Source organism: Ambystoma mexicanum, chromosome 5p (genome assembly GCF_040938575.1).
Source record: "Ambystoma mexicanum isolate Mex_15411 chromosome 5p, UKY_AmexF1_1, whole genome shotgun sequence".
NCBI lineage: Eukaryota > Metazoa > Chordata > Amphibia > Caudata > Ambystomatidae > Ambystoma > Ambystoma mexicanum.
In genome coordinates, this window is record NC_090930.1 from 659,355,311 (window position 1) to 659,381,435 (window position 26,125).

General features: G+C 44.1%; 1 protein-coding gene across 4 annotated transcripts in view; it reads left to right on the forward strand.

Annotated features, from left to right (window-relative positions):
- The window catches only part of DRP2 (dystrophin related protein 2), a 1,496,582-nt gene extending 1,470,851 nt beyond the window's left edge, over nucleotides 1–25,731 (forward strand). For all 4 annotated transcript variants that reach the window (XM_069613022.1, XM_069613021.1, XM_069613023.1 and 1 more), the window contains one exon: nucleotides 16,272–25,731. In XM_069613022.1, coding sequence (XP_069469123.1) covers nucleotides 16,272–16,291 — 20 coding nt within the window. In that variant the 3' untranslated portion in view covers nucleotides 16,292–25,731. The remainder of the gene's footprint in view (nucleotides 1–16,271) is intronic.
- Nucleotides 25,732–26,125: the final 394 nt, after the last annotated feature.

Consider the following 26,125-nt stretch of genomic DNA (forward strand, 5'->3'; position numbering starts at 1 on the left):
CTGGAAACATTCTACACCCCGAATGCCCCCAAAAAGTTTCTGCATTGTCCTCTGGAACACCGCAGCTGCGGAGGCCAAGCCAAAGGGCATCCTACAAAAACGGAAGGCGCCAAAAGGGGTGACGAAGGATGTAAGCGGGCGAGATTCCACATGCAGATCTATCGGATGATATGCAGAGGAAAGATCAAAAGTAGAAAAGCAGGAAGCCCCAGACACCCGGGAAAGCATCTCATTGATGTTGGGCAGGGGGTGTCTGTCAACCCAAATACTTGAGTTTAGATCTCTGAGATCTACGCACATCCTCATTCCTCCATCACCCTTGCATGCCAATACTACCGGGGCCAACCATTCTGAACACTCTACTTCCTCTATGACCCCAGACTCCTTGAGTTTGTGCAACTCTTCCTTTAAGGCATCACGAGCCATGATCGGAACTCTTCTGACTTTGTGTACAACAGGCACAGAACCTTTCTTGAGAACTATCTTGTGTGCAAAACCCTTCAATTTGCCCAACTTTTAAGTAAAAGCTGAGGGAAACTTGCTCTCCAAAACCTCTTCTGTGATTCCCACAGGCAACATGGCACAGTCATTCCCTTCACATACACTCATCACAGGGACAGGTTTCCCCGGTCTAATTTGCAGCTCCAGGGCAGCTTGTTCGTCCCAACCCACTACAGGGTCACCTTTGTGAGCCACATACAACTTACCCCTAGTCATTCTGCCTTCAAACTCTATGTCAACCCATTCAAACCCTAAAACTTTGATGGGCACTCGCCCATAGGCACACAGGTTTATATCAGAAGGGGAGAGTTCAGACACCTTCTTGTGGAACTTGGACTCGTATAGTTCAGGGGATATCATAGTGTATGGAGAACCTGTGTCCACCATCATCTCTAACGGAACGCCATCGACCATGAGTGTCGCCAAAGCTCTCTTCTTGCAGCTCCCCACACTCAACAATGTCCCTTCAGGCACACCTCCTTCACCACAGTCAGAACAACCCATGTACCCCACTATTGTCACATCATCATCATTCACGTCCACCATTTTCACGGACTCTTTAGTGGAGGCAACGCCCCTGCACATGCGGGCGTAATGTCCCCTGGATTTGCATCTCCTGCAGTCCACATTGATAGCAGGACATTCCTTTGCACCCGCTGCATGACCTCGCCAACCACATCGCCTGCACTGTTCCTTCGATGAGGGTCCTGCTCTGCCATCCTTATTCCTCACTTTGGCCTCAACAGTCCTACGGGGGATCACAGCATGTACTGCTTCCCCTTTATCAGCCATTTCCCTCACACTCTTCCTAGATTCTTCGATTGCGTGGGCAATCTCTATGACTTTTTCTAGGGGTGGGTCTTTTTCAATCCATATTCTCTCCCTGACACGTACATTACACGTACGCATCATTACTTGGTCACGGATGTACTCATCAACGGTACCAGTGAACTTGCATGTTGCAATCAAAGTGCGTAGGGCAGTCACGTAAGCATCTATACCCTCACAGGATCCTTGAGCCCTCGAGAAGAAATGGTACCTCTCAAGAACAACGTTGGCTCTCTTGCCAAATCGCGCTTCCAACTTGCCCAAATCTGTCTCATAAGCGAGCACCACTGCTGTTACCACATCACCACCCTCACTGCCTTCTGCCTGGGCAGCGGGGGTAGCGTGCACATTGGGGCCGGGTAGGTGCCTGAATACCCTGAGGCCCTCAGTTCCCAAACAATTGAGCAACGCCGCCTCCTTCTCATCATCTGTGAATTTTGCACCACCCGCGGCTCTGAGGTACACTCTGAAGGTGTCCACCCACAAGTCCCACACAATAGGCAGCTCCCCCGGACTGGCCAAGAATGCAGGTGGCGGACGTGCATTATTGTGCTGCATGTTGAGAAGGGGAAGTCAGACAGGCTTGTAATGAAACAATATCCACTGTGCAAACTAGTGATGAATTAGTATCCACTGTGCAACATCCTCGAGTGCCTGGTAAAGCAACCAATGCTGGAGTGTCACTGTACAATACAACGTGCTTTGAGCAAAGACAGAGATGTGGCCAGGGTACAGTCGCGAAACACTTGGAAGGTCCTTACAGGGTTAATTCTCTCTCTGAACGGCTGGAGGGAACGCCTCCAAGGCAGGAGCAGGAAGGAGGCGCCTTGCATTTAGTCCCGCCCTCCTCCAGCCGACGTCGATGTCTGCTAAGGAAACGGGGGTGGCGGACACGGGCTCACCCTGGCCCCCAGCCCCGCTCGCCGCGCAGAGCGGACACGCACCGGAAAACAGGGATCCCTTCCCCTCTCAGCTGCTGTCAGAGGAGGCGCCACGCTCAACCCCGGCTGGGGAGCACAGGCTGGGAGTACGTCGGCTGTCCTGGTGCCGACGTGCGCGGAGGCCTACCTACCACGGGATAACAGGCGCTGCAGCCCAGGGACGAGGGCAGGGGCTGAGAAATGCTGCTCCTCCCAGCTGATACTCCCAGGCTCACCTCCACACGGCCCCCCGCTCCTCCTCCGTAGCAGGCACTCTCCCAAGGTGAAAAGAGGAATGTAGGCAACTGCTGGCGGCTGCAAAGGCAACATGGGTCAGAGGCTGGTTACTCTCATAGCCAGTGTAATAAGGATGCATACACCGCAGGTGAGTGAAGATCCTTTATTGGTAACCAGCCTGAGCCAGCAGTACTCAGCCTACACAGCACCTCTTCACTACAGCTTCTAACGGCTCTTAATAGAATCTCCCCTCTGAACAGAAGTAAACATGACATCAGAGAAAGAGTGGAATTCTACGAGGTAGAATTCCACTCAAGAGCAAAAGACACTTTACAACACACAGCTCAGTGGTGATACCACTTAATGGGGGAAGGCACAAACATCAGGCAGAAAAAGCCCTAACTGGAATACTTGATAAGCGTCAGACGTCTGAGATGCTACAAACAAGGATCAATTGTCAAGGAAACCAATGTCACACTTGGAGGCAAAGAGCAGAGCAGAGTTATTGTGACGTGCCTTCCTTTCAGCCAGCTATTATACAAGAAGGTAATACCTTACTATGATGATAGCATGGAAAACCCCATACCATGAAATCTAGAAGGCAGGCAAAGTTCCAAGTAGCAGCAGTCATCTATGAATAGGCAATCAGAATGCCTATCACAGAGATATTGTGCCCTGCATCCCAACCACCAATGAAAATGTCGGCTCCCACAGTGCTGACCGACACTGCATCAGCGCACACCCAATTACAAAAACCTCAACTCCAGCCCCAACATCTGTGATCGGCTAACTGCTGCACAGTCCACAGATTCAGCAGGCCACCATCACCACTGCGCATGACAATTACACGCAGCAGACTTTGATATTTTGTTCCCTTTCATGACATTTGTCTTACATTTCACATAACTTAAAACTAAATCATCTTTGCAGATGTCATGGGAAATTATAAAGACTAGATAAGACCTGCCAAAGGAACTTGGTAGAATGGCCGTAGGACAGTACGGTGGGGTACTGACTCTCTAAAAGCACCTGTTGGACCAAAGTGCGTATGCCTTGACTCTAGGCCACCCACTGTCAGTCAAATGTTACCAAACCTCATGGTGAAAAAATCAAGAAAAAAGCTTTTACAATTTTTTTTCCCAATGATGTCTCCATTCCTTTCATCATTCCGCGACCCCAATTGTTATATTTAAAACCAAAAGATTAAAACGTGAAGATGCTCTAATTCTCCTGCCTACACTGGCCCTCATTACGACCCAGGCGGTAAGTTACCGCCTGGGTCGTACCCTTACCACCATGGCGTAAACTATGTTTACGCCATGGTGGTTGGCGGATTTACCGCCCCATTCCAAGGTGAGTGGGGCGGTAAATCCCCATTTCCCATTTTACCCTTCCCCATTTCCATTTTCTCCCCATAGGGCATAATGGGAATGGGGAAAGGCGATAATTACGGCATCGTAAATTGTGGTGCCTTAATTATCGCCAAGGTCCCTTTGCGGCATGGATTTTAACGGCTGCAAAAAAGCAGCCATTAAAAGCCATCCCGCAAAGGGAACCTTGTAATCAGGCGTTAAGGGTCGGCGCCGTTTACGGCGCCGTAAACCCCTTAACGCCTGAGTCAGAATGAGGGCCACTGTATATATAGAGAGGCGCATCCGGCAATACCTGTTTGTTCGTCACTGCCAAGGATGTTCACTGTAGTCTCTCCATGTTGTGTAATTGACTCAGAGCTGAGTTAAGAGACTTGTCCATTCCCCAGGGCCCTGATAGGGGAGACGTGTTCTTGTGATGGTCTACTGATTATTAACTTTTTTGGCACAATCGCCTAAAGCAGCTCTTCAAGCACCATCACTGAGAAATTACACCCTTGAATTAGCTTATTTATTTGATGTAGTTTCTGTGACCGATTAAGGATTAGCATTACATGCTTTTATGTTCATCAGTCAGGCGTCAGAAGTGACCCCGAAGAAACGTTTCTCTTACAATTCACCAGCTATGTCTAAATGACAATATGACGGAGCTCCTTATCTTGGGTACCTCACAACGCCTGAGCAAACTTGAGCCATCTTATCAGTCATTCACCATAGACGGTAATGTCATTCGAGTCTCGAAAGACACCAAAACGCTAGGCCTTTACCTTGACGCCACCCTATCCTTATCGAGACAAATAAATGCTGTCAGCTCTGCCTCTGCTTACACGTGCAAACTTATTGCAGCCTGCAGACCGTTTCTCACCACCCCCAACAGTGTCACACTGGCTAGAACCCTCATTATGGCAAACATTGATTACTGCAGTGCTCTTTACTTGGGTACCAGCCAAGAGAACCTGAACAAACTCCAAACCACCCAGAATAATGCCATTCGAGCGGCCTTGAACATCCCCCGCAACCACCACATCTCAGAATCCAGAACCAACCTAAAGTGGTTACCTGTCAAGCATAGAAATTTCCTTAAAAACACTTGCCCTCACACACAAATGCCTGGCTAACAAAGCCCCGATCTACCTCTGCAGTCGGCTATCCCGCCACTCTACCACCCGACCACTTAGAACTGCCCAGACTCATTGTCTATCGATCCCCAGGTTCAAGCTTCAAAAAGCGGGGGGCACCAGCTTCCCTGTCCTAGCCTCCAAACTATGGAACACCCTTCCCGCTACTATCAGAGCTGAAGACTCTTTCAACACCTTCAAGACCAAAACCAAATCTTGGCTCTTTGACCAGCATTAAGACATGCTCTGCGTCTCTGCCTGACATACTTAGGCCTGCCTCCTCTGATTTACCCTCTGTTAATCCAGTGGCACTGTAACTTATGTAATTTATGTAATTAGAAAGACGGTTAATATACTGTTACTGTAAATCTTCTACTGTCATTTTTGTCTGTATTTTACTGCAACCTTGTACAAATTGCGCCCTGATGCCTCCGGGCCTGATGGTTTTGCGCGTTATAAATAAACAAATACAAATACAAATTCATCCATTAAATGATAATTCTTTGAAAAAGCATCTCAGAGATGTGAAAGATGTATTGGCAAAATAAATATATGGATTCCAATTCAAAAGGGTGTTTAGCACCTATCTCCTTGTGAAATGTGAATGTTTGCTGCTGGTAATGATAGAAGCCAGCAGCTAAGAACTTGCAACTCTGGGCCCTGTGCAGCACTTCCTCAAGTCGAATATTTTACATTAGATTAAGAGGTCAGGTATTAAATGGCACTACAATGTGTGGCCATGTATTGTAAGGAATAAAATACCTGTATGGTTCGTGAAAAGGATATAATACATGGTAACCTGCAATGCCCATATAATAGCCTGTAAATCATTTTCCTATTACAGGCTAGCTGTAGCATCACTATTAAAGCAATTGAACCAGAGGAGGGGTGGTGGGCATTACTGGTCGGGTAATGGCCTCAGGGTGTCAGCTACAAGCCAGAGCGAAGCAAGGGCTTGAACGAAAGCCCCGGGGTCATTACCCAACCGGGATGATAATAGCAAAAAAAAACTGTTGGTGAAGCTTACCTTTTGTGCTGCTGAGGGGCATCGCAGTGGCGAATAGAAATGGCCGTCAGCTCGCTCGTGTCAGGATAGATGACTCTAGACTTGACAATTTGTTCTGTGTGTGGGCAGCTGGCGGCCATGTTGGCTGCATCTGCCGGTCGATTCTTGTGTGCTTACACTTTTCACAGTGTGCTGCAAGACGAAGGTGATCAAAGGCGTTAATGCGGATAGAAGGTGAGATTTCTTTAATGTAGTGCGTTGTCGAAATAATTTTTGTTTTCGTCCGATGCTGCATCATTATTTTAACTTGACTGATAGAAAGTGGACACCACCGAATTTGCGCTAGTTGTTCCAATGCTGGTGGGAATTGAAAGTTTTACAGATCTCGTGCATGTAAAATGGCAGTGAAAGGCTTTCTCGAGCTGGTAAGGACCCGGCTAGGGCCAAAGAGATTGCTTGTTGCAAGTTAATTGTCCCGCGTTGAGTACTAATGGCCTGCAATCTGAAAATGACAGCACTACTGCTCTGTAATTATTATTACAGTTCGTCGTGATGTCACAATGCCAACTGCTTGAGCCAGAACAGAGCAGATTTCCAGCTGTCACTGCAGCACTTAAAGCCATGGCAAGCTTTTGGAATTCCTTGTATGCACATAAGGCGCTTTAGCGAAAGCACTATATAAATAACACAGCATTAGCATTATCATAATTATAATAACATTCTGTGACACATTACAATAATTAATTGATAAGAAACTGTTAATGGTAGTATGCTTACTTTGTGCACCACTGGAGTTTGATACACAAGAGAAAGAATATGCACATTATAACTTTTTTTAACACACAAAACAAAAACATTTTTGATGCATTTTATTTAAGCAAATTTTCTACATGACATTAGAAGCTTCATATTATGTTTTCATGTTTTAATCCAAACAGTCTTTACATTAATTTCATGGGTATCAGGTAATGATGTCCCCAAACATAATGTCGCCGGGAAAAGCCATTGGCGGCATTATATATGGTGACATTATGTATGGGGACGTGGGCGGGGATGTCCCCTGATCCCATTTAAAAATAAAAAAAGTTAAACAGAGGTTGCGGGGGTGTCCCCCGCACTTCAATTTAATGATGTCACTGGAAAAAAACAGCAACTTTTTTGTCAGGGGACATTTTTACATAGAATAATTTTATGTATCAAGAACTGTAAGATCTTATGTTAGATTAAGTAAGAGACCAGGTATTAAAGGGTATGCATTATAAGCAATAACATACCCTCTACCCTATTCAAAAAGTATATTGCAAGTCACCTCGGAGTTCCAAGACCTCATAAACAAACTCGGCCTTCGGCATTGTTCATCTATTTGGTCATGGAACTACACTGTGGTTTACATTATCCTTATAACGTACAGTAAGCAGTACTTTATCCCATGTATAACGCTAAGACGTATGTATTTGTATTTTATTTATTTGTATAGCGCTCCAGGCCCGAAGGCATCCGTGCGCGTATCTTATAACAACAAAGATACAGATAAGGCAATAGTTACAGTTACATTAGAGTTCAGACAGTATACATGACTGTCGTGCCAAAGTCAAGTAGTGCCAAAGTCAAGCTCATTTGTTCCTATCATGATTCAAACATTCAATTTAGGGTTATGTCTGAATTTTGCCACTGGACGCATTACCTCATCACTCGCCTTCCTCGTCATAGTCCTTACTTCATTGAGGTTTGAAACAGGTATCGCCTCTCTAAACCACCCTTTCCCACATCAACATGGAGGGTTCTCAGGACTGCTTTAGTCCTGCATTATGTTTATGTATGGTTGGTGCTTTCCTTTAGTCATTACATTTCTATAAGGTCCCTCCCACCCATACCCTCGGCCTGGTTATCCCCAAGCTCTCCAGAAGGAATGGGGAGGGCGATTGGGAATCAGGACTGTGATGAGGAAGATCTGGATCTGGAGTAATGAAGATTACTGGTAAGTAATCGGGGGATTAATCCACTGGGACATCTTACCAAATGAAGCATAATCAAGAAATGAGCAACCCCTGCACAAATAAGAAACTGTTCTGTTCACTGCACTAACTTGTCTATGTCTATGTCTTTAGGCTTATAACGTGCCATAAACCCGCGGTCATCAGGGCGCGGGGAAAAGCAGAGATGTTAAATTCACGCATGGAAACTTTAGGGGTTCAAAGTGTCTCCACCGCACAGATAATACTGTAGTGATGCTTCAAGGCTATTGGAAAAGAAAGGTTTTCAGGGCCTTCCTGAAGCTAAGATAATTTCCTTCCTGTCTCAGGCTCGCCGGTAACCCGTTCCAATATTTTGCCGCCTTGATAGGGAAAGATCTTCCCCTACCTGTTGCCCTTTAGGCTTCTGGTATATTTAATAGACCTGTGTCTGCTGATCTTAGGTGTCTTTGGGGCACATACATGGAAAATTGTTTTTTAAAGTAGGCCAGTGCCTTCCCGAATAGACATCTATGGACTATCGTCATTGCCTTGAACCTGACTCTGTCCTCTATTTCAAGCCAATGCAATTCTTTTCTGCCTTCTGATATGTGGTCTCTGTGTTTTTTCTTTTTAATGATGCGAACCGCATCATTTAGCATTACTTGGCATTTTGTTAACTCCCTCTTTGAGGCTCCCAGTAGCAATGCATTTCCGTAATCCAAACAAGACAGCAAGATTGCTCTAGCGATGGTAGCCGAATTTGTCTCGTTAATGAAGGGTATAATTGCTCTCAGAAGGCGCAGGTAGTACATGTTGTTTTTGTATAGATAGTTAACCTGTGCTCCGGAGCCTCAAGAGGCTTCCACCATCATACCCAGAATGTTTACCTTAGATACTACTGGTATGATGGCTTCTTTAATGTGGAATGCCGTGTATTGGGCGTTCAGCTTGGACCCAGCCTGTTTTGATCCAAACACCATTAATTCAGTTTTTATGTTGTTTAGACACATCCAGTGTCTCTGCATCCAGGTGTCAATGATAATATATATTTCTTCTATTTTCACGCTGTCCACTGCGTAGTCTCCTGTCAGTTCGAAGATCAGTTGCGTGTCATCAGTGTAGTTTGTGAAAAACACGCCAATGTTTTCTAGCAGGGAACAGAGACTTCTTATGTAAAGATTAAAGAGTAGAGGAGACAGGCTAGCTCCTTGAGGGACTCCAAATAGTATGGGAGTTGCTTCTGAGAAGTTTTCACCCCAGTGTATTCTCGCCATCCTATCCTTCAGAAAGGATGCTAACCAGGCCAGTGCTGTTGGCAAGCACCCCACTAATTTATCTAATGCTAATTGGAGTAACTGGTGGTCTATCAGCTCCAGCATGTGAGTCTTTAAATCCAGCATGGCTGACTCTGTGCTATGAGCCGCCCTAAAACCTGATTGTTGTACATGTAATACCTCTTCAATTTCCACATATTTTTGTAGCTGATTTGTAGCTATTTTATCTAAGATTTTCAAAATAAAGTTAGTATTCGTTATAGGGCGGAGATTTCTAGGATCCTTGGGATCCAAACCTGCCTTCTTTACTAACGGGGTTATCGTAAAAAATGTTATAACATCTGGGACTGATCCCTCAGAGAAGGAAGCATTGACTAACCTAGTCAGGATAGGTGTGAAAAGTTCTTTATGATCTAGAATGATCTTAGTTGGAAGGATGTTTTCGGCGCAAGAGGTAGGTTTCATTTTCGACATCACCTTACATGGATCTTCCTCGGAGACAGCTAAGAAATTAAATCTCTCCCTCTTGTTAAGAGTGGGATTTCCTCCCGGGAGGGTCTCTATCCTGGTGGTGTCTTTAGCTGATATGATGTTATTCCTAGCTTTTATTATTTTGGCAGCGAAACCCTCCTGTACCCTGTCACAGTCTTCCTTTGAAGGAATATGTGGAGGAGAGAGAATCTTTGGTTTTTCCAAATCCTTGAGTATTTCAAAGAGTTTGCTAGTAGAATTTGGGGCTGCCTCTATTTCTTTATTATAGTAATTAGACTTTGCTTCTTTGACTGCCTTTCTATACACATGGTCCGCGCTTTTCCAATCCTCCCTATTTTCCTGGGTTTGGTTCTTTCGCCATATTCATTCTTTGGCAAGTTTTACTTGTTTAAGTTTATTGGTATGCTCATTGTACCATTTGCCATTATTTTTTTCCTTATCAACTTGCTTTTTAATGGTGCATACTTCTCTATCATCGCCTGCATATGGTGGGTGTATTTCAGTAGCATATGTTCGCAGTCAACATTGATTGAGATGGATTCAAGGATCTTTTGGAGACATGGTTTTAGATGCTCTGCTCCAATATCTTTAAAGTTCCTGCTCAACATTTTTACATGTGGGTTTTCTAACTGCTTAGAAGGGGCAGTTAGGAGTATCTCTAGAGTCACCAGACTATGGTCAGACCATATACATGGCTCTGTCATTACCTGTGCTGATTGAAGATTGTTAGTGCAAATCCAGTCCAACTGTTTTCCCTGCGGGGTGGTGGGCTCATTATTTATTATTTGGAAATCCAGGTCATTATGGCACTTTCCAGGGCCATGGCGTCTTTATCATCGGGATTCCCTCTCCACCTATTCATATCCCCCACTAGTAGGGCCGATGAGTTGTCAGAGATCAATTTACTTTTTGCAAGGCTACCTCATTTTCAAAATCCGATGTCAATGAAGGAGGTCTGTAAATCACAATGATATTCAAACAATCATTAGGTGTGTGAGTTGACTTTAATTGGATAGTATCACACCCTGTACATTCAAAATTTGCTTTAAAGGGATGCAGTGCTTCTTTGGCTATGACTGCTACTCCTCCGCCCTGACCATGGTCTCTATTTTTGTTATACTGTATGTAACCCTCTGGGACTGCATTTATACCTACAGGACCAATGGGGTCTTTTAACCATGTTTCGGTGATGCACATAATGTCCAGATCCCTGTCTGTAATTAGGTCATGGACACTATGTGCATGCTTATTTAGAGAGCGTGTATTCAGCAAACCCACTTTTAGGGTAGCTTTGTCAGGCTTGTGGGCTGTTTTTTTGACTTGTCACCCTATTTGAAATGTTATTTTTTTGGCGCATATGTGCTGGGAGGCCATTTGGCTGCTGTAGATGGCTGCCAACTTTTTCTTTACTCATTTTCCCCGTGTACCAGTGGGGGAGAGGGGAGGAGGAAAACTCACCCTCTCAAATACCCAGGAAGGGGAGAAGGTAACTCTAGTGTCTACTGAGTCTGTGGTTAACACAGCAGGATACCTAATTTCTCTACCCGTAAAAGAGATTACAATGTTACAGGAAATATTAAGCTGGCTCACCGTAGAGTCTTCCTTCCACCTCCTTTCACAGACTGCAGCAGACTGTGCCTGCCTGTGCGCGCCGGCGCGGTCGCGCTGGTTTCTATGGAAATGGGAGCAGGTAAACTACAATCCTACTGGGGATTGTAGTTTCTAGCTTATCTAACGCGTGCACAGAGGAAACTTTCTGTTTCAAACCTGATTCAGGTCGCGTTGGTACGGCAATTACAAACTAGATAGCCTGACTACTTCAGCTTATTCTGTCAGCCTAGTAAAGGTCTTGACAATATTTTAGCAGCAAAACTACATAAAAATACAATTCTAAAAAGGATTAAAATAAGCCTAATAACAACAAGTAAAAATGTCAAATTTTACAAAACTGCTTCCAGGCGAGGTTCGCTGGCACGCTGCTTTTATACTGCAACAGACTGTGCCTGCCCGTGCGCGCCGGCGCGTTCGCGCCGTGTTTCTATGGAAATGGGAGCAGGGAAACTACAATCCTACCTGGGATTGTAGTTTCTAGCTTATCTAACGCGTGCACAGAGGAAACTTTCTGTGTGTTGGTCTGCTATCCTTTGTCTGTGGGGGTGGCCTGCCTATCTAGGTGAAAGACAGAGAGAAGGGCTGTCCCTGTCTAAACTAATTCTAAAATTGTGTTGGTTCCCAACTGGTTTTGTTTAATTTTTATTCCTGACCCTTGTACCAATTTCTTTAAAAACAAACTTAAAAGGATCATTTGGTGGCAACGAAAGAAAACAGCAAGTGGGGGAGAATCTTCACTTGTAAATATATTATCCCAGTAGTTTAGCCAGGTGTGTATTTATGCCTCTACATATGTGCTTGTGTTGTCAACCTGTTTCGGTGGAATATAAGTAAGTCTTACCACCTTCGTCAGGAAGGTCAGTTCCGACATCAGTCGTAAACCACCTTGATTGTGTTCTATATGTCATAACACTGTCCCACAGCGTGATTTCTTTGTGCTCTGGACATTGCGCACTCTGTAGGGGACAAAGTGAAATAGAGACACAGGTAGTGCTCTATTACAAAGATAAACAATGATTTTGAGGACTGCATACATATGATGCGGCATACATGCACCATGCTACCAGATTCGGTCAGCTTAATAGGTGAGTGAGTACAAGGGTGGAGGATGGAGAGAGAGAGAGATGGTGACTGGAAATGCAATATCATGCATCCAAAAACATTGATGTAATAAGTCAGAACAGTTATCAAAAGGGGTTCTGACTTACCAGTGCTGTTTGTTCACTGGTGCACCATACAGAGTGTTGCTTTGAAGAGGTACAGGAGGGTCCCAGAGACTCCTCGGCTCCTCCACACCCACAGGAAGGTTCACATATAGACAGCATTCCACTGTAGTGGACCTCAGCCCATGAAAGAAGCACTTTCTTTTCCCCTCCTGCAGCTGGCAGTTTGACAAATGCGCCCCGCTCCTGACCACTGCATGTGCATTCGGAAGTGGCTTCTTTGTTTAGGGGTGGTCCACAGAGCACTGGTCTGTATTTGGCACCGCCTGACTGCAAAGCGCCAGATGCTTCATTTGATAGAAAGGGGTGATTAAAAGCATGACAACTCCATTCTATATGAGCCATTCTATGATCTGGGTGGCATTACAATAATTTAATTGTGGGGAAATGGAGCCCTTAGATTTGAAGTCAGCGATTAGACTAATCACCTTCTGGAGCTTTCAGACTTGTCCAAAAAGAAAATGAGGGTACAAGCCGCGGCATTATTCCTGCTTGGGCAGAACTGTAATAACAACTAAGACATTCGTAACAGAAAGCAGAAGATGATTGTTACATTTTCACAGCCAGCCCTGAAAGGCCCCCCTAATACGCTGAATAGGGCAAATACACTTTGTCTAGTCAAGCTCAATTAGAATGGAGTAGCTGAGCAGTAAGACTTAGAGTTTACTAGATATGGGGGTGGTGTAATGGTAGGAGACACACACAGAGCACTTAAATACATCCAATTAGCCAGGAGTAATACAGCATATTAGGCCTGAATACTCTGTGCAATGAAAACAACAGGTAAGTAATACTACTCAATCATAATCTATAGACAAATATATATTTACCAGGGGATGTCTTTCTAGAGGTCACCAACACTTTCCTCTTAACACCGTTATAAGATACTCAGTTAAAAACAGGTAGAAACTAGTAGTAAAGCAAGTGAAAATAAAACGCAAGTAATATTAGAAGCTATAGCAAAGTTATTGAAATTCAGGTTAGAACAATGATACACAGTGCAAAGCACTGGAAACAATTATACTTTGCTTTAACATAAAGCCCCTGCTACTTAAAAAGTACTTACCTGCCAAAGTAGACCTCCCTACTGCCCAAGTGCCACGCAGCCAAGCTCCAAACCTTTGATAGGGAGTTGGACATTTTGTAAGTGATAAAAACAAGTAATGGCAAAGGCAACAGGTAAGTCAACTGATTCAGTGATTAAATAACAAAGGTAAGTTTCAGAGGTTAGGAATCTAGGTAAAATTCACAGGGCCCACTTCAATCATTGGTCTCGTTGCAGGAGATCCAGGGGTCGTGGGTTCAGAGGTAATTTTCGGGATTGGGTCCAACTAGAGAATGGTTCAGAGCTCTGGTAAGACTGTTAGTTGGAAGCTGGACGACCTTGGCACCAGGAGATGCAGACCACCACATGTCCCATGATTAAAGGAGACCACAGAGACACAGTGGAAACAGGCAGCATCAAAGATTGACGTACTCAAGAGGCGGCAGACGAATCACATGGTGGACACAAAGAAACCGCTCCAGGTAGGCCCGTCTTCAGGATGGAGAGCAGCAGGAGGATTGTTCTTAGACCACAAGCTGGAGTCCTGCAGAGTTCCAAGTCCGAACTCGGTACAGCAGATGTCCTGAATGGAGCAGGTCAGCACACAGGTTGGTCCCAAGGCACCTACGAAGGCTCGAAGGGCAGGAACTGCATGCAGAGGTCTGGACTGGTTGATCCCACCAGTCCAAGGATCGAAGCGCCAACTAGGGTCTTCAGGAGATCGGCCCTGAGAGGCAGGGCTTCTCCATGACTTGTCTGGAGGTAATGCAGGATGTCAGGTTCAAAGAGGTCTTGATCCCAATGACGTTCTGAAGAATGGCTACAAGAGTCCTCCTTTTATCCTAGATTTGAGCCTGGGTCGGCCCCAGCCAACCAATAGGAAGGATCTGCACCATGCAATCTGGCCAGGGCTGTCCAATCCTGGACAGCCTCTTGCCCCACATCGGCCCAGAAACAGATATACCCCCGGCCAGACTGTGGATTGGGATCAGACAGTCCCAGCTCACATATCTGCCAAATGCATACAGTGCTGGTTTGCCCAGGAAAGTCAAAGCTTTGCCTGGGGAAGGGCTTTCCTTACATGGTATTGCCTGACCTGAGAGTGAAGGAAGAAGGACAAAGGACAAGATGGCCAAAGGACAGGGTGAAAAATGCATAGAATTGCCATTTTCAGTATATGGTACTAAAAAGGCATTATACTGTAAAATGCCAAAGTGGACGTGAGAAAAACAAAAAACAGTAGAAAAATATCCACTCCCACCAGCCCGTTTCAGGCACATCATGCAGGTAATACTAATGTTACTGTTGTGATGTACTTGGATGGGCATGCAGAAGAATGTGAAGTAGAGCGGAATGTTATGGTGTGAGTGGGGGAATGTTTGTGGTGAGGGTTCTAAGCCCAGGCAGTTGGAGAGACCCTGCCTGGGTGATAGGAGCCAGTGTCTGTTCCATGTAACTGTTCCTGATAAGATTACCTAATGTAAGTATAAGAAGATGTCATAAAGCTATTGGAACTTACCTGCAGCCCAAGGAAGTCACTTTGTTCCAGTTACTAAAAGTAAAAGGAAAAGGGATGCAAAGTATACTCCTTGTGCATGCCACTGTACGGTGATGTGTGCAGCTTAAAACCACCAAGCAATCTTGCAAAGAAGGACAGGGTCCCCCCTGCACTGGTAGCCTTAGGAGCTGCCCAGTGCCCCAAAACAGCAGCACTATGCAGGATAACTGAAGTAAAAAGGATTTACTCATCTTAAAAAGGTCAGGTGAGGTGTGAAACAATAGCAAAAAGTTGGGTGTTGCATTGATGTAAATTGAGGGAAAGCTTCAAAACGAAAATCTTTCCTAACAATGATCATAACATACCTAATAAGGATCCTCTGCCCAGAGCTTGGCAATGCAAGATTGTCATTTAGTACACCACCAGCAAAGGGGTTGCAGTGCCAGATTGATACTGCAATCAGCAAATGTGGCCTCATTCCCATGGGGGGGGGGGCTGGGAAAATATGACTTCACACAGTGGAGAACAAATCCTTGCGCTGCCCTGGGCTCACTCAGATTATTAAGAATCAATTAACTCCTGTATAAAATAAAGCGAACCGATACAATAAAGCTCGTTTTATGCCAAGTAGTGACCGGCATGGCAGTACAATGCTAACTTTGTGAAATGAATTATTTTGCAATTCCTGTTGCACCAGGACTGTCGTGCAATGGGGGCTGTGAAGAGAATTAATGTTTGCATCATGTCAACCGTCCCGCTCCTATCTGTATGGGGGATACACCCGGAACAGCTGTCCATTACTTCGCCCGCCCCCAACTTTCCTTTCCACTCGCCTAATCAGGGGTACACCCCCAGAATCCCTGCCCCTCCTCTCCCCACTCACACCTCCTGCCCCTGCTCTTCACCATGCCTTTCTCCTCCCCGTTCCACATGCCCCCTCATACTGCATTCACCTCACCTCTGCCCGACCAGTCCTATCCCATGCATTACAGAAAGGGCGTTTCACACTGGATTACATGTGCCTATTTCTGGAATCCATGGTACACACTGGTATGCCTCCTTTGAAGAACAATTCACAAAATGTCAGTGTCCGTCTCAGTTAACGACTAGTCTCCAGTCGCAATAAAATAGTTTGCTTTGATAACTCACATATGTTCCACAATGTTTATAAGACATTTTTGTGTTTCTCCTAGGCATGACCTCACTTATCTAACTCGTTCCCTGGGTGAGGAGCATCCATCTACTAACCAGCCGGTCAACTGTTGCCCCCGTGATGAACAACGCAAGTTCTTCTTTGGAGAAACCACTGGATCTCCATCCATGAGGCTCTTTATCTCAGAAGATCTCAGGTGAACTGGCATAGGCTACATGAACACAAGCGCGGGCTCTTCCAGATTGCGCTCAGTGCCAGCTGGAGCCATTCCGGAACCCGTTCATTCACAACACGTGTCTTTGATGATTGGGCAGGAACACTTGTGTGGGAAGTCAAGGGAGGACAAGGAAAGCCAATACAGAAGCCGAAAATGAAAACTCCACATCGGGTCTCTTTCCTCATGGCAAGGCTCTAACCTGAGAGGGCGGAGCCACTGAGTGGAAGGGACAGCATGCTGAAGAGGGGGAGCATGTAAAATGTCGGCTTGCTATGCAGAGGTGCCGATGCTCTGTTAAATGCACAACGGGCACACAGCCAAAGTCCAGCATAGGTGCAACTCTGACACTATCACAGTTAAAACTAAAAAAGTTGGGTTTCTTAATTATTTTGGTTCATTAAGCTTATCAAATTAATTTGTGAACATTACTGAAGTTAACTATTTGTTGTCATGGTGGAAAGCATCCAGGGTAGACACGCGTTTCCGTACTGCCCTTGTGATTTAATGCACATCACTGCGGCTGGTTTTGATTTTCTTTCTGTTTCTCGCCCTAACCCCTTCTGAATGGGTTAGTGCTTACTGGGATGTGGTTGCCACCGACTAGAGATATCCACCGCATGCCACCCAGTGAATGTGTCCAAGGGAGGAGGTAGCACTGACGGCAGTATAGCTGCATTCACGATAAAGGTGATACCCCTCCGTATCCAAGTGGTCTTGTGAGCCATCGAAAAACTGACTTTTTCAGCTGTTGCTGCCGGCCCTCACGAAAGAGCGTCGAAGAGTTTGAATACAACAGCACAAGGTCGCTCCGCCAGCAGAGGTGAAACCATGAGATCCGCATTGCAGCAAAGTGATAGACGTCAGGTCTTCTCCATCCCATTCCCATGGGGACATGGTCATTTGTGTATGGTTGAGGTTAAGTTGCCCCATTTCACATCAGTGAGATAATTCTTCGCAGGAAGAACGCGTGCCCCCATTGACCGCCGAGTAAGCGATCTGCATGTGGAAGCATTTGGATTGTGGTAAAGAGTGAAATGGTATGAGGATAGAGTTGTGATTGAGTTGGCGTGTAGATCTTGCAGCCTTATATTAAGGGGTGCTTTATAACAAGGAGCCTTATGTATATTTGTTGTGCATGTAATTGTGCATACCTACGTACACTTGTATCTAGGTACGCTATAAAATTCGGTTCACAGATTTATGTATAGGGCACAGGATATGCAACCAGAAAATACCACAGTAGATCATTCGGTCTTGGCGACATAACGATAGTGCACACAGGTACTAACTGCTGGTTTGGCCTCGCATTTTATACGTGTACTGTCTCATTTCTTTGAGCAATATGGCATGTTTTCACTTTGAATTTGTCCGTTGTCAAAGTACTCCAAGCTTTTGCAGACAGGGCGCACAGCACACCAAACTGGTACTAGCCCGCCCCCCGGGTGAAAATCCACTCTCCCCCAATCGGATGACACTCTGCTGGTCCCTGTCCTCCAATCTCCAGCTGAAATAACTAATTGTCCAATCAAATGTTTTTAGGGGGCCAATCAACAACGGATCTTCAACATGTCACATACAATGGTAGGTAAGCACTTTGAAATGGCCACAAGGCGACGTAGCACGCAAAGCACCAAAATAAACACAATGGAGTGGAATATAGCGTGAGAGAGTCAAATAAAATATATAATAATTTGGAATAAATTTGAATCAGCTCGTGAACTATTTTGACGTAAAAGATGATCAAATCAGTAATGTTAGTGTAGCCCTCCCTGGAGCCGCGTGTCTTACCTGCATCTGACTTAGTAAGGGTCAATATTTTATTATTTGATGTATTTACTTCATATCTAAAGGAGAATGCATCATCTATAGTGCTTTACACTTTAGAATGAAAACTCGATTGAGCATAAAGATGCACATTTTAGTTAAAAACGCCAGCGCTCAACTTTTCTGAATTTGGAACCCCAAACGCGAGGCTAGGTCACTGATCTAACAGAAGCTACCATATTGGACATTTTTTCAGATACATTTTTGTAGTAGACAGTTTTGTTCTCAATATCATCACACTGAAGCCATGTAGCAAACCTTTTTAGTAGTCTTGCTTCCATTGTAGTCATCCAGATGTACTCAAGATGGAAACCAGCCTGGCACAATGTCTGCTTGAGTAGAGAGGTAATGATATAGAGAGAAGAAAAGCAGGATCAAGAGGGTGAAGAGACTTCCAGCTCTCTCGGAGGACCGTGGCAGAGGGAACACCCCTGGCTGGTGTGGGATTCAGGGAGAAGTGGAAGCCTGGAGAGTTCGCGGGCATGCCCTGAAAGAAGAGGGGGGCAGGTAAGTTTGAGAAAGCGTGTGGTACGTGCTTCTTAAAGGTGAGGTTAGGTGAAATTGGATCACTGAGGGTTTTGGAGGGTGCATAGCTACATTAATTATATCGATCTTTAGTGAGTGAAAAGTCAAAGATTTCAACATTGTCATAATCACACAAGATGCAGGTTTTGATAGCTTTTATTAGACTCACTGAAAATACTAAGCAGAGATGGAGAAATGCATCAGCATTCGAAGCCCCATGAACTTAATCAGATGGTGCAGAGTGAACGTGACATTTATGAATGTCATTTTAAAGTAACAGTGGGCTCAATGGGAATGGGGATTAATTTTTACGGGTCCAAGAAAAGAGCAATTACCGGGTCTACCTAGGTCAGCATGTCCCGGTAATTGCCCATTTCATGGACCTGGTAAAAATTCATTTCTGGCGGCAGTCATGCCCTTAATAAGGGCACAGCTGCCGCCAGGGTCCTAATCAGGCCCAATGAGTCTAGAACCTCTCAAGGGGCTATTGTGTGAAAGGGAGAGGTACAGCCTATATTGTGCACGGAATCCCCTTTTAAAAAAGTCCCATGCCAAGGGATTTAGCACAGAAGGATACCCTGCGAAAGCTGTGGGAGTGGTTCATTAGTGACCTCTAAAGAATGTTTCACTTTGGACATTGCAGAAGGTCGGTGATGGGAATATGGAATTTGAAAGCACCGACGACATTTTAGTGCAGTTATAAAATTACTAAAAATTCCAAGCTTTGATGTCTGTTATTGGACTAATTGAAAATAAGTCTGGGCTGGTAGAATGCATTAGCTTTCAAAGACCCATAGACTTGTCATTCAGATGGCAGCCACAAAATGAAGCTACCATCTAATTATAAGTATAACTGTTCATTTATAACACGCTTAATACCAGAGAGTGGTTTCTAAACACTGGATCCGGATTTGAACCTGTGTCACACTGCGCTGCCTTAGTTCCAAGACAAACGCGTTTCCCCTGAGCTATCCTTCCTCTGCATATGGGAGTCAATGAAAGGCATCAAAATATAGATGTTTTGTTTTAGAAATACAAAGAGCTTGCCTACAACATTGTGGGTTTATCAGACCTCAATTAGTTAATTAAAAACAATTATTAAAGATAGTTTACTAACTAAAGCTTCCCTCAGTGGATATTTTCCTTTCTTTCTTCCTTTAAAGTTTGAAAAGATCTTTGAAGGTCTACGTGGCTCCTTGTTGATATTCCCGTGTGTAATGATTGAGACTGCGCCCATTAATGTCTCATGCAAGACTGCCTGACCCAGGACATTCAATGCGCTGTGACAAAACAGGGTCTTCCAAGCCATAGTGGTTCAGAGAAAAGCACTCCCTTGATATGAGTCACATGACTGTTCATTGGATGAAAAGCCAAGCCACTTCGCAGGGTATCTGTATTGGTGTGTACCCCTGTAAAGCGCTCTGCTGCTTCTTTCTCGGAGCTAGGTCCGCGCTCAATAAATACCATAATAATGATAACAATAATAACATGGTGGTGCCAGTGCCAGGCTACTGTGTAAACGAATTTTAAATTCCTCTTCAAACCGATAAACCAACCAAGGGTCACTACGCCAGTCGGTACTTTTTACATCCTGCCAGTCCCATTTCACAGTGTCTCATGCTTGGGAATAATTGGAATGTACGTAGTGCAAGGGATGCGGAAAGGGATGTCCGAATGTGCACAGGTAAAGTCACCCTTATACATAACTAACTCCCAGGATGGAGTCTTGCTTGGGTCACAGCCAATCAGCTTTGTTATAATGAATGCTGATTCCATTGCAGGCCTCTTCTCAACCAATCCGAATGCTCGGAATAAAGTCGTTAATATCTGGAAAAGACCTAATTTGAAACCTTCGTACTTTAACACAGCCTGACAAGCAGCACAGAAACAATTGTCTTCAGCTGTGTAAAAGGCAGAGAGCAGCATCTGCAGGTCATTTCCCCAAATAAACAAAACCGCAATGAAATACAAAATGTTTGGTATCAGTTCCATGTACATTAAATTAACATTCAACGTAACTTGACTGTGTCATTTTCCCCCCACGATAAAAACACTTTCCATTTTAGTTTCAGACGTCCATGGGCCTCATTCCAGGTTTGAAATACAGACAGTAGGGGTACCCCTGAGGCTAATGTGGATTTAGGGGGTAGAGAATACTAATTAACAAGCAAGGAGAAAATCCACATTTGTAAAAATATTAATTTCATTGTTGATTGTTTTGAAAAAAATTATATCATTGAGGAAAAGGGCTTAGATTAGTGCTTGAAAAGTCACTAAAGGTACAACAAAGTGAGAGTAAACTCTAATGAAGTCGAAATATAATGATAATACACTTGAATTAGGAAAAGAGACACCTAAAAACAACCAAAATCATATAACATAGTTCAAAATCATACAGCATAGTTTGTTGAGGGTACATATAAACAGAAAATACATATATATTTACACTGATTCAAAAAGTAACAAAGAAAGTTGGCACCAGTAGGTGGATGAACACATTCAAAGGCTAAATTCATACAAAATCTCAGGTGAAGAAAACACATAAATTGAAATAATCATAGTAATCATCTAACAAAGTTAACTGATTTGCAAAAGTGGAACAATTCCTGCTAAAAAAACAAAAAGTCAGGGTATTGTTTCGTATTAACCCTAATAAGATGTAGTCATTTATTCTAGACTGGAGACCTGTACGATTTTTGGACAAGTCTCTTAATTTGCCAACTGACCGGGTTTGGCAGTATTTCCGGTGTTTTTTGGCAGAAATATTGTCAAACTTGGGCAAATGCTACTGCCACTCTGTCCAGCGGACGTACAGCTAGTGTTGATTCCCCTTTCTGCAGCCTATAGGACTGCTTCGGGGATTTAGCGTATATACCCTGTGCAGTAATTCTGCCCATGGTAAATCCGCCACTTTTTGGAGTTGAAGCAGAGAATTTACCTCCAACACATGGGTGTAAGTAAATCCTCAACTTCAACGTTAAACTCATAAACTCATATGTGGTAAAGTGGGTGTAATTCACATAAAAACGGTCATTAATGTAATTCCCACCAAAAATGTAACATGCCACCTAACTCGTAATCAGGCTGCATTAGCTAATAGACATATAACGCTTGAGAGGATCAAGTATCCCTTGACATAATGACCCTTTCTCAACTTTTAGAGCTTGGATTCACGCCGAGCAATAGCTTTGGGGCCAGTCCATTATCTGGTGTAATGACTGCTTGCTGGGTTTGTGAGGCATAATGATGTGGCTGCAGATTCCACGGAAGCTGATGGCACTCGTCTCCCAATAGTCCGCTCTGGCTCGCGTCCGCTCCCTCCGCACCTGTGAAGTCCTGTGAGGCCACTGATCACTCTGCATCTTTACCAGCAGCTGATGCTTGGATCCTGTATAGTTTGCAAAGGAGATAGAAAGAGGGCAAGCACCAGAAAAATACCTCACCAAAATATTGCTCCAGGATACAACAGGTTGGTGTTTCTCTATCTACTTTTCACTCTTCAGAGACCGAAGCACTGCTGCCAATGATGGTGCCAGTGATGGTGCAGACGGATCAGTTGCCCCACTAGAATGCCCAAACCAGAAGTATTGCAAACTCAATATCCGTTCATAAGGAAAAAATGTTTGGACACAGAGTGTAGTGTTGACACATTAATGTCATTGCACTAACATGCTATCTGGCACACAGGCATTCCCGCCCCTTCATCCTAGGTGCCAACACCTTATAGCCTGCAGTTGTGGTTGATAATGTTTCTTAAATGCCCTAAACGTTATTAGCACATGGAGATTGTTATTGACCTCCTCTCAACCAATCAGAATGTTTAAAGTGCAGTCAATAACTACTGGTATTGACTGTGTTCTGAACATCCTGTCTAAGCCAGATAGGGAAACATGAATGCAATTTACAGGGAAGATTTCTTTCATGAAGACACTTTCTCGATGGAAGAGAAAGCTAAAACATGGAGAAATCCTTTTGCTTTCTTGTAGAGAAACCGTTTACTTTTACATCACACCAAATGCATGTTCATGTTAAACCTGTTTCATTTCAAGCAAGTGTGCAATTAAAATGCTTAATTTAAGAGGACAAACATGTTATTTGAACACTGCAAAATAAAACCACATTTGATTTACTAACTCAATTGCCTCTTTACTTTACCCATTATAAAGTAACATTTTTTACTTCACCAGAACTCCAAAACATGTATTGCTACTACCATTATATGCTAGTAGCCATGTAGATAGAGGAAAGGAAAGGGTCATTATCACTTGGCATAATGACCCTTTCCCATGACCCATCTCTAGGTCTGTAAGGCTATATTAATGCCCAGTGATCTATCTATCTATCTAGTTTTTATATTGCGCTACCAACCCGAAGGACTCAGGGCGCTCACAGGAGATCACATGAAAGAGGGTTGAAAAGAGGCCAGGAAACAAGACTCTGAGAACAAAACCACATATTGGAAAGGAAAATTCATACAAGGATGGTTTATCAGGGGATGGGAAAGTCAGATAACATCGATCAACCGCATTCAGCATCAAACAAGAAGGTTTTTAGGTACTTCTTAAAGAGGACCGTGGAGTCACTGATGCGCTCAGTACTTTTTACTTGGATTGAGGGCATTTAAGAGCCATTTTAGGCTGAGAGGGGCAGGAGGATGGCTCAGGGAAAACGCGTTTGCCTTGAGCAGCACAGGTTTGAATCCTGGTTCCGTGCTTAGCAACTGATCTCCGGTATTAAGTGCGTTATAAAAGATTATTTCATTGTAGCCGAACATGAGAGCTTTCATGCTCAGTTACACCACCAGGCTTACTTTTTCTCAAGAGCAGGAAGTAAAGAAATATTGTAGCACGGCCGAAACAAGTTCAGAGCAGCAACCACTAAGTAATCCTTGCCGAAACAGAAAGTAAGCGAAGGTAAAACAACAATTTAAGGAAGATTTAATTTTAATTGTGGGTGTTTCCTAGACTTCTTGAGCTAACTGGTAAACCAAAAAGCAGTTCGAAAATAATTGTATAATTAATAAATGAAGGATGTGCGAAACTAGCCACTGAAATGTGTTGATGACATGTCATTTTTGAGAAGAGCAAAGCTTCAGCGACCACTAAAAAATCATGATTTTGACATCTCATAATTTGATTCTATGTGTCACTTAGCACCTAAGATCATACCATGGTACATGAGGTGCAATTATGAAATCCTTAGACAAAAAGCATGTCAGGAAGGCCCTTGCCCAAACCAAGCCAACATTTGCACTGTACATCAGATGTCATTTTTTTTTTTTGCACAGGGAACAAATCAAAAACAACAATGCAATTACCTCTGTTCCTTGGAAAACAGATATCCAAGGAAGATGTGCAGATTTACAATTTTCTGGCTTTTCCTTGTCAGCCTCTTGGCTCTGTCATCACTTATCGCACATCCATTCCAGTCTTTGGCCTTGCCACACTGCACTCATTCATAAACGTTCAGTTCAAGGATGTCAAGGGAACAGCTACTGTTCCAGTGCAACTGCTAACTAACAGTATAATTGAGAGAAGTGTGTTTAATTTAAATCAATGCTTTGCCAGTGTTAGATTATATGTTACCCATTTTGACATCTTTTTCATGATGGTATGTGCACAAAGAAGCCGTTAACAGAAAAAATCTAATGGGTTATTTAAAGGAGTCTTTCCATGCATATATTCTTTTTAAACAGAAAAGCTTTGAAAGACACACAAAATTAGTTCTCCAATTTGGCTCTGCTGGGAGAAATGTTTCAACTAATCTCTCCAATTCTGTTTACTTGTCAGACTGTATTTCTTGCTCCAAAACTAGACTTCACTACAGGGGAACAAGAACTCGTTTTTGGGGTGAACTAAGACAATTGAAATAGTCTGTTGCTCTTCTCCAAGGTTCACCTAGCCATTACTTCTATGACTGAAAAATCTATATATACTCATGGGAGTGCCCCTTTAGCTTTAACTGCACCCCTTTTTTCCATTTCCTGACAGACCTCCGCTCCCAGCACAACCCTCTGCCATACCACCCCTCTTTGCACATCCACTGCGTTGCCAGGATATGTTGATGGCACTTGCCCTTAAGGAAGTAAGTACATGACAGCATGAAGGCCCTTCAGTGTGGATCTTTCCCTGGCCCCAATGGGTCTGCGCCCCGGGTGTGACGGAGGCGTATCCCTTGAGGGCGCTTTTAGCAGTGCTCACCCTTGTGGTGGTTCCACCCTTCTTATCTTACAGAACCACACAGAGCAATGCCCCCGAGGCGTCTTCTGTGACTGTATGCAGGTGGAAATGTGTAACTCCGGCAGAATACACCGATGGGTCTCAGAAGATCAGGTCATAAATTGCGAAGATTGGGTGGGTTGTTTTTTTAATAAAAGGAACCGTAGCGGCAGAAAGCCCTTGGTGTTCCCCATTTGACACGTAAGAACGGCTGCTCATAATGACAGTATGGGCCTGATTTACAAAAACGTTTTACAATGACGCAATCCCATTATGATATGATATCTAGTACACGCTTAATACCCAGAGGTTTCTAAGCGCAGACCCAGGGATCGAAACTGTTTGCTCCGTGTCATCTTGCTTCCAAGGCGAGCACGTTGCCCCTGAGCTATGCTCCCATTGTCAAATGCTTGGTAAATCAGGCCCTATAACTTTCCACCTCCGATGAGCTGCGTCAAAGGCGTGCTACTCAATAACCCCAAGAGCACCAGCTGCCGCAAGTCACCACCACTGTGCAACCTGGATGCGAGGCAGCAACAACCCTCACATCAATGGAGTGAATGAAATGGCTGGACCCGTGTTCAGAATTGCGATGTATATACAATGTGTGTGGGCAGCTGTGGGAAGCAACACCCTGGTGTACAGACATTCACTGTTGCACTGTGCTCACTCTTCTGTTTCTGTACTGTATAGAAAATAAATTTGTATTTATAAAATCCTCTCCTGATAATGCCTCTTTCTTATAACCATTTGTTTGACATCATTTAAATTACATTGCACTCTTCTCACCAGTAAAGGAACATGTTGACATTGATTTTGACCTTCCTAGCACATATTCTGGAGTCACAACATGTAAGTTTACATCAGCATAGAATAATTTACTTCCCAGTCTATCGGTTTGAATTAACTATGAACCAAAGCATCATGCGATAGTTAAATAATATGTTGCATGTTCCAGTTTCGGATTGTGCAGTACAGCCTCCCTGTCATGTTGTTGCTGGCATCCTATGGCGGGTTTACATGGGCATTTCCAAATCATGGCTCGCGGTGGTATGGCCAGCTCTCTTTTTGCACATTACGTGCACCATGGCTATTATCAGGGGCCAAGAC